Source organism: Entelurus aequoreus, linkage group LG03 (genome assembly GCF_033978785.1).
Source record: "Entelurus aequoreus isolate RoL-2023_Sb linkage group LG03, RoL_Eaeq_v1.1, whole genome shotgun sequence".
NCBI lineage: Eukaryota > Metazoa > Chordata > Actinopteri > Syngnathiformes > Syngnathidae > Entelurus > Entelurus aequoreus.
In genome coordinates this window covers 37,811,103-37,820,129 of record NC_084733.1, presented here as the reverse complement: position 1 = coordinate 37,820,129, position 9,027 = coordinate 37,811,103, and the positions used below count along the sequence as shown (strand labels likewise).

The following is a 9,027-nucleotide window of genomic DNA, read 5'->3' as shown; positions in this document are numbered from 1 at the left end:
GATGGTTGGTTATGCTTTAAAGTCATTTCCAACAATTGCAACAACGATTTTTTACTGTCAACTTAGTTTCGTTTTTTTAAGGATTTCTGCTGCTGGTGTGCCTCCGCATTTTTTCAATGAAAAAAATGCGCCTTGGCCCAAAAAAGGTTGAAAAACACTGCTCTACGCTACGGTGGCATGCTAGGTAATGGAGTTATTTTGTTACCTGGCTCATAACATCACTATATATCTGCCTTAGGCCATCTAGAAAGCCTTACTGACAACAACTCGTGATCTGATTGGCTATTGCAACTGTCTGTCACTGTATGTGCTCCTTCACATACAGTGCACGGACACCCGCATTGCTGAATCTGAAGGCTCAGGCAGATTTGGTACAGCATGGCAACATAAGCGAGCTGAATTCTGATTGGATAAAAACTCTATAACCTAAAAACATATGTGGACATCAGGGGCAGTACCTCTGGATTGCCAGACCGGGGTGGTGGTTCCTCTCTTTAAGAAGGGGAACCGGAGGGTGTGTTCCAACTATCGTGGGATCACACTCCTCAGCCTCTATTCAGGTGTACTGGAGAGGAGGCTATGCCGGATAGTCGAACCTCGGATTCAGGAGGAACAGTGTGGTTTTCGTCCTGGTCGTGGAACTGTGGACCAGCTCTATACTCTCGGCAGGGTCCTTGAGGGTGCATGGGAGTTTGCCCAACCAGTCTACATGTGCTTTGTGGACTTGGCGAAGGCATTCGACCGTGTCCCTCGAGAAGTCCTGTGGGGAGTGCTCAGAGAGTATGGGGTATCGGACTGTCTGATTGTGGCGGTCCGCTCCCTGTACGATCAGTGTCAGAGCTTGGTCCGCATTGCCGGCAGTAAGTCGGACACGTTTCCAGTGAGGGTTGGACTACGCCAAGGCTGCCCTTTGTCACCGATTCTGTTCATAACTTTTATGGACAGAATTTCTAGGCACAGTCAGGGCGTTGAGGGGATCTGGTTTGGTGGCTGCAGGATTAGGTCTCTGCTTTTTGCAGATGATGTGGTCCTGATGGCTTCATCTGGCCAGGATCTTCAGCTCTCACTGGATCAGTTCACAGCCGAGTGTGAAGCGACTGGGATGAGAATCAGCACCTCCAAGTCCGAGTCCATGGTTCTCGCCCGGAAAAGGGTGGAATGCCATCTCCGGGTTGGGAGGTCACCCTTCCCCAAGTGGAGGAGTTCAAGTACCTAGGAGTCTGGTTCACGAGTGAGGGAAGAGTGGATCGTGAGATCGACAGGCGGATCTGTGCGGCGTCTTCAGTAATGCGGACGCTGAATCGATCCGTTGTGGTGAAGAAGGAGCTGAGCCGGAAGGCAAAGCTCTCAATTTACCGGTCGATCTACGTTCCTATCCTCACCTATGGTCATGAGCTTTGGGTTATGACCGAAAGGACACGATCACGGGTACAAGCGGCCGAAATTAGTTTCCTCCGCCGGGTGGCGGGGCTCTCCCTTAGAGATAGGGTGAGAAGCTCTGCCATCCGGGGGGAGCTCAAAGTAAAGCCGCTGCTCCTCCACATCGAGAGGAGCCAGATGAGGTGGTTCGGGCATCTGGTTAGGATGCCACCCGAACGCTTCCCTAGGGAGGTGTTTAGGGCACGTCCAACCGGTAGGAGGCCACGGGGAAGACCCAACTACGTTGGGAAGACTATGTCTCCCGGCTGGCCTGGGAACGCCTCGGGATCCCCCGGGAGGAGCTGGACGAAGTGGCTGGGGAGAGGAAAGTCTGGGCTTCCCTGCTTAGGCTGCTGCCCCCGTGACCCGACCTCAGATAAGCGGAAGAAGATGGATGGATGGATGGAACCTAAAAACAACAGCGCTGGAAGGAGCATAATATGACATGAAGAGAATTTGAATACTTTTAGATATTTAGGAAAATTAAATTAAAAAGTACATTTATCTTTAATTATGATCATGATTTCTGGTCATGTTAGGCCAGCAAAGAAGGCCTTGCTGGCCCTGACGGCCCACCACTGCCTTTTATGAATGTGTTTCTGTGATATTGAGTAATCATCTTAATGAGAAAATATCAAAGCAGTGCAGCCGGATGTGACACGTATAGCGCTAGCCTATTATTATGAAGGCCGGAAGGTGTGTGACCGGTTTGAGAAAAGGGCTATTGATAGTAGCCGTGTTTTGTGTGACGAGAAATTAGTCTGTTGGAAATAAACAAGCACCTTTCCAGTTCCAGCCTGCCAACCACATATTACTAGATCCTTGGTGACACATATTTCAAACGGCAATTTGCTGTTAATAAGGTTATCTGGTTCAATTTTAGCTTTTGCTTAGCAGGCTGCAATATTATTGTCTTCCCTCGTCACGTTTTTCAAAATATTAAAAGATAAAAACCACATCACGGTTCCTTGCTGTTTTGCATTTGAACACAGCCTATTAGTAGTCTGTAATATGCATATTTAAGAAGATGTATCCAAAATGAAACATTTAAGCATAAAAATGGTTAAATGAACATAAAACAACAAATTTAAGGTACTGTACTTACGCACACCAGATCATCATCCTTCAACAGTATTTTCATAGGTTAGTGCTTGTTTTTGTGTAAGTCTATATTGCAGCACATAATGTCTTATTAATATTACTATACAGTATAGGCCTATGTCTTATTTTTTATGATTATGTTTACTATATTTCAGGGGTTCTGACCTCGGGACCCAACTTTTCCATGTCAGAAGGGCCGGGGGCCCTGCACTCAAATATTAACATGGAATTAATAATCTTACTCTTGATTTTAAACATATTCAATAATTATATCTAACTTACTCAGTTTAACAGGATAATCACAAAGATTTTTTATTCAACATAAATCGTATGCTTAGGACAGGCTGATTAGAAAAAATAAATACTTAAATATATTGCAATTATTTACTGCTAAAATAAATTAACTGAATGAATAATAAATATGTTGAACTGTCTAATGTAAGTGCAAACTAAAATACAGCTTCACTACTCTAGTCATATTTTTTGCGCTTAAACGTCTGCCTTTAGCTCCAGACTTGTATGTTTGATAGTCATTGGATCCACTGTGGACTGGTCAGACCCACTCGACATCCATTGCTTTCGGTCTCCCCTAGAGGGGGCGGGTTACCCACATATGCGATCCTCTCCAAGGTTTCTCATAGTCATTCACATCGACGTCCCACTGGGGTGTTTTTCCTTGCCCGTATGTGGGCTCTGTACCGAGGATGTCGTTGTGGCTTGTGCAGCCCTTTGAGACACTTGTGATTTAGGGCTATATAAATAAACATTGATTGATTGCATTACTGCCACAAGAGTATTACAACTGAGTACGCAGCGACCCATACTGACCACTGCTGAGAAACAAAGATATTTGGCGCTCACTGGGGGAATGATTATCAAATCAATTAGTGAACGTCAATAATCGATAATTTATTTATTGTAAATAAAATGCAGAGTTCAAAAATATGGCTGACTGGAGCGAGCCACCTCACCAAGAGATCCGACCAGCTCCTTTATTATAGAGCACTTATGTTCCAGTTTTGCACACAATTCAATGAATTTTTAAAAAATTGGTGGGAATTCCTTATGAAAATGCTGGTTTTAAAAGTTGCAAGTGATTAACGATTATTTAGTGAAACAAAAACACATGTAAAACTACATCAATATACATATAAAGATGCATCGATAATTGATTTTTAATCGAATCGTGAGGTGGCCAAAGATTTCCACGTCTATTGTAAACAGTGTTTTTGAGCTTTATTAAAATATTTGATTCATAATCAATAATTCCTTCTTTGCAGACATTCAATTATCGCAGTCGTTCTGGAATCAGTGATAAACGAGGGACTACTACTCTGTACATTGTAAAAACTGTCAAAATATTACGTTGCAATTACTTTCCTGTGTAAATGCAAGCACTTACAATGTTTAACTGTAAGGGACAGGCAGCCCATTTGGCACAGTAGAATTCATACAGTACTTTCTACACACACTAGATGAAGCTACTAAAGTGTATGTACTCAGCCCTTGACACCACATTGTAGTCAAAAAATCTCACAAAAAAAAAAAAACAGCTCTGCACCACTTTATTAAAAAAATACAAAACTTCAGAAAGTTTCCATAGGAAAACTCATGATATTGCAATCCCATCTTTTTCAATGTAGTTTAAACACAGCTTTCTGCAAATAAACCTTTTGCCTTCTGTAGGCTACGATGACGGGGAAAGGGGGCGGGGCAGTGTTTTGAGTCCCAGTGGATTAGTGGTAACCTTAAAGTTTTGTTTTAAACAGGGTGCCGTACTTCTGGAGTACACAAAGTGAAGTCACATGAATTGCATGGGAAACATGGAGAAGGAGTTTAACACTAAGAAACATTAGTATTATATTTGTAATGTTGAATGAATTGAAGTGTCAATTACTCCATTTACAAATTAGAAAAATAGTACTTCAGTCAGAATACAGGGTTAAAATACGTATGGTTCTGTTGCGAAGTGAAGATGATGAAACATTAAAAAAAAAATAATACTGTGTAGCAGCCATTCTTCTATGAAATCATACCTAAACACCAAATTAAATGTGTGCAACAATACACCCCTCTCTTTCTCCAGGTTACTGGCCAAGATGTGTCACAAAACAAACAAGCTCTTGTCACTGACAAAGAATGCTTGATCAATTGTGATATTTTTAAATAACAGGGGTCTGAGGGGGCTTAGCTGGCATCTCAAGGTTGCTCGCTCTTCCACAGCAAGCTGGAACCTCAAGCAAGCAGGGCTCCATAGAGGCCGGTAGGCCCAGGGAGCAGATCTGCTGCACATGTTGCCTAGAAACGGACCACACAAAGTTAGCACCTACAGGTGGAATCAAGCCGTGCTTTAACACTCAGCTACTCACCAGGCTGAGCGTGAAATGACGTAATAAATGTCAGGCTTTTCGAAACCATTGAAGGTGGAGGAGGCAGCCACAGTGTAGGCGCCCATGTTTTCAAAGACTAGCCAATCGCCCACATGCATGTCTGGCAGGTTGCACTGCTCAACAATGCGATCGAGACCATCACATGTTGGGCCCCATATACTGCAAGGATACATGGCTTCGTCCGGTTTGGGTTTCTATTGGAAGATGACATGGAGGTTAGACTTTTCCTCGTCAACAAGGTAAGATATTTTTGCTTACTTTGTGCAGTGTTGGCAGACAATGCGCATGGTCGTAGAGAATACAGTTGAAGGATCCATACACTCCATCGTTGACATAGTACATCAGGCTCCTGTCACAGATCCCTTCATCTTCTTCTGTTTTGAAAGCATTAAAATACTGTGGAATCACAACTACAGTTTTTTCTTTTCTAAAATGTGAACAAACTGGTTCTGACCATCAGAGGCTGTGTCATCATCATCCATGAGCACCTTCTTGGCAATTATGTTGACAACCAAGGTGTACGCAGAGGCCACATAAAAGCGACCTGGCTCAGCAATGATCCTCACACCGCTGTCAGCAGGAAAATATTTTTCCAGTGCTAAGTTGATTACTGCTGTAATCTATATAAAAAGGCAGAGTGATCAGTAAACAAACATTCCCAAACCAGCAGATAAACGAAAAAGCTACCTCTTCAAATTTGAGTTCAGTGTCTTCTGAACCAGGGAAACCTCCTCCGATGTCTAAAAGTTTCATGTCGAAGCCCAGATCCACCTAATGAGAGGTAGTTTGTTTTAACTACAACAATTCAGATACGTTAACATATATTAAATCAGACAACCTAATGCGTATGATACAGATATTGGAGCCTTGAGTGTTGACCGATACTGCGATAAATCCAATATGATACGAGTAGAAATCATAGTACATACTTTTAATATTTTGTAGTGTGTAGAATGTTAGAACATGTTTGATCAAGTGAAATTAATCAAAAAGAACAATGGAAAGTATGGAAAAACACTAACCTTAAGGCATGAAAGCATTTATTTGTATGATTTTTCAGTGTGCAATAGTAGAAAAAGTTTGATCAAGTGAAATTTCTGAAAACAGTATGAAAGTATGAAAACAAAACCCTTTTGACAGATGAACGCTTTCAAAGTAGTGATGTGTTTTGGCGGCAGCATTCATTCATTAATTCCTAAAATTACAGGCATGACAGTAAATTGGATGATCCAGAGGACTTTGTTACTTGATACTTTCTACAAAAATATAAATAAATAAAAATGTTGCTTTTACAAAAGATAATGCTTGAGGCTGGCAATTTACAAGGGACGAAATATAATATTTGACATCCCTCACTATAGTTTACAACACTCAAGATTATATACCAAATGTGGTAAGTGTCTTTATTCCTTATAGTTTACTCACCCCCATATCAAAGACACAGTGGGCATCTGCAATGGCCTGCGTGAAGGCCGCAGAGTCCGTGCATCCGCTGCCAACATGGAAGCTAACACCGATCACTTCAAGCCCCAGTTCCTTAGCCCGCTCCAGTAGGCCACGACAAGATTTAAGTTGGGCCCCAAACTTAATACTCAGGCGACACACTGCCTTCGAGTCATCTGTAGCTATACGCAGCACCAGCCTGGACAAAAAGAAGAGCATATAGCTTTAAGAGGACAATACAAATGAAGCACAAACTGCTATAATGTGACTGTTAGGAGACACCGTACTTGGCGTTGTCGTGACAGCGAGCCACTTTCATCAGCTCCACCTCACTGTCAAAGGTCATCATCTGAACTCCGTGGGCGGACGCATACTTGATCTGAGAAAGCTGCTTGCATGGGTTGGCATAGATGATTCTGCTGGGATCCACTCCGAGGGACTGAACCAGCTGAATCTCAGTCTAGAGGGGACCAATACAAGTGTGTTTCAGATGCTGCTATTCTCAGAGCAAACAGTCCATTGGGATTTCTCCCGCTCAACAATTACCTTGCTTGCACAGTCAAAACCAGTTCCCAGAGAGGCCAGTGTCATCAAAACAGCCCTGCTGTCATTGCATTTCACAGCGTAGAAAGGAGACACTCGAGGAAGCGCCCGTGCCCAGCGCAGGTGCTTCTTTAAGACGTCTCCCAGGTCACACACATAGAAGGCATCCCGGTCATCCTTCAAGAGGTAGCACCAGTTTAACACAAACAATCATAAAAAACTTAATAAACAAAGGCAGCCCTAAAGCTTACCGTCATTGATGACTCATTGATCTTCTGCTCTACAATATCCCTTGCAGAAAATCCTTCCTCCAAGAAAGATAAATTACACTCGACAGAAGTTGGTGTATTCATGGTCACAAGAAGTCCTTTGATTGGTCACTTCGAAACTGAAAAAGTGTTGCACCCGAGACATGTTCAGCATCGTGTATGTGAATGAAGTTAGATTATAGTCGAAGGAAAGACGCAAAGTGCCACTCACTGGGATACAAAAGAGATGGAATGTTTTATGTCACAGTTCTTCAGGTGCAGGATATCCAAGGTGGCTCACCAGTGAAGTTAAACCCTTTTAGATAAGCCTCAAGGCCAGGGCCTGTTGAGCAGACAGCGCGTGTTCTCCTGGAGTGTTGATTCTGATAGACAAGTCAAATTATTACAGTGTAGCAGCATTGTATGAATATTGAAAACTAAAAATCCCTTTATTCTAAAATAAACATTTGGTCTAAAGACCAAAGTGTTTTTTTTTTTTTTTTGCTTGATCAAATGTTGAGTATGAAATATAAACATTTAACCTCCACCCCCCCCCCCCCCAAAAAAATATGCTACTTTTTACGAGTTAAATAATTTACGTCACGTTTGCCTTTAAGTTCTTTCATCTATTGTGTAATATAAATAACGTTAGCAAAGCTCACGTGTCAGGAAAACTTGACACCATATGCGCCCATATGCGCAAAACCCTTAAAAAGGAGTGCCCGCCCACGACGCATTTCCTCCAATCACTGGGTAGACACGCCTTCCTTTTAAGAGAGTGGCATCAAAATGAACCAATCAAATTACGCAAAAGTCATTTTGCCGGTTCCGTTTTCGCATTTCTTCTGCCATGAGGTGACCTAACGGTAGCGATGATTCACACATTTACACAGCCTGCTCTAGAAAAACTTAGAACATTAACAACAAAAAATCAATATCGAGACGCTATTTTCAACTTAAAGCGAAGAGGCTAATTTAGCCATGTTTGTTCGTACACAATGCGACTATCTAGCAACTAACCGCCTGCTACTAGAAACGCATTCACTTCAATTTGAACCATTAATAAAACTTTAAAATGTAAATTAACTACCAAAAACACCGACGTGTTTCTGGCAATCCATTCCCTCGGGTTATGGCTCGCTAATACCGTGTGCCTACAGCACAAAACCCGGTAAAAAGTCAAAATCTTACCTTAAAAAGCATTTACAAAGTGTGTGTCCATTAGACTCAAACGCTGGGGTGAAAAAAATGCAATTTGTTGAGAAAATGGAGCCAAAGTTGGCTATGCTACAACTCTGCTGGGTTGAAGGACTGTAGTGGAGGCGGCGAGCGTCCCGGGCTCCATTTATAGAGAGCGAGTTGTCATGGCAACGTAGCCAGCTGAAACCGGCCTCGCATCCACGTAAGAACCGGTTTGGGCTTGTCCCCCATCCTGCATTGACAAGAAGTTTCAAAAGTAACGCTATGATTATTATTATTATTATTATGTTTTTCTTAATTTGTGCTTTGCGTGGAAAACTACAACATAAAATGTAGGACATTTTACGTCACACAGCCTTTTAATTTCATATAATTAATGTACGAAATAAGTAGTTCTTTAAGAAATTGCACTGGTCTACCCCTTAAAATTCAAATTTTCTTGTCCCACACTTTTGATGACCACATTAAATGTCAAATAAAACGATTTAAATGTCCTTTCTTTTGTATTATTTTATCCGCAGATGTCTCAGATAATTGTTGAAACATGAGTTCAAATCAGCATACAGTTGAACATTTTTAGCATTATAGAAGAAAACATGACTCTTTTATTTTTCATATTTCTATAACTTTTTGTTAGTGCTTCAACGTGTGGCACTACAGCACATGTGTCAAACTCAAGGCCC

The 9,027-nt window shown here is 41.9% G+C and overlaps 1 protein-coding gene across 2 annotated transcripts; it reads right to left on the bottom strand.

Annotated features, from left to right (window-relative positions):
* Positions 1-4,068: 4,068 nt before the first annotated feature.
* odc1 (ornithine decarboxylase 1) lies at positions 4,069-8,490 on the bottom strand. 2 transcript variants are annotated; one of them, XM_062041756.1, is made up of 11 exons: positions 8,336-8,490; positions 7,377-7,527; positions 7,148-7,284; positions 6,900-7,073; positions 6,641-6,813; positions 6,336-6,552; positions 5,598-5,681; positions 5,365-5,530; positions 5,169-5,284; positions 4,890-5,104; positions 4,069-4,818 (listed from the first exon to the last, which is right to left on the bottom strand). In XM_062041756.1, exons 3-11 carry the CDS (start codon positions 7,247-7,249, stop codon positions 4,683-4,685), a joined length of 1,383 nt encoding a protein of 460 aa, XP_061897740.1. In that variant the 5' UTR covers positions 7,250-7,284; positions 7,377-7,527; positions 8,336-8,490; the 3' UTR covers positions 4,069-4,682. The 2 variants fall into 2 exon arrangements, with proteins under 2 accessions (XP_061897740.1, XP_061897741.1); XM_062041757.1 differs by having other exon boundaries at positions 5,169-5,281.
* Between the last annotated feature and the right edge of the window lie 537 nt (positions 8,491-9,027).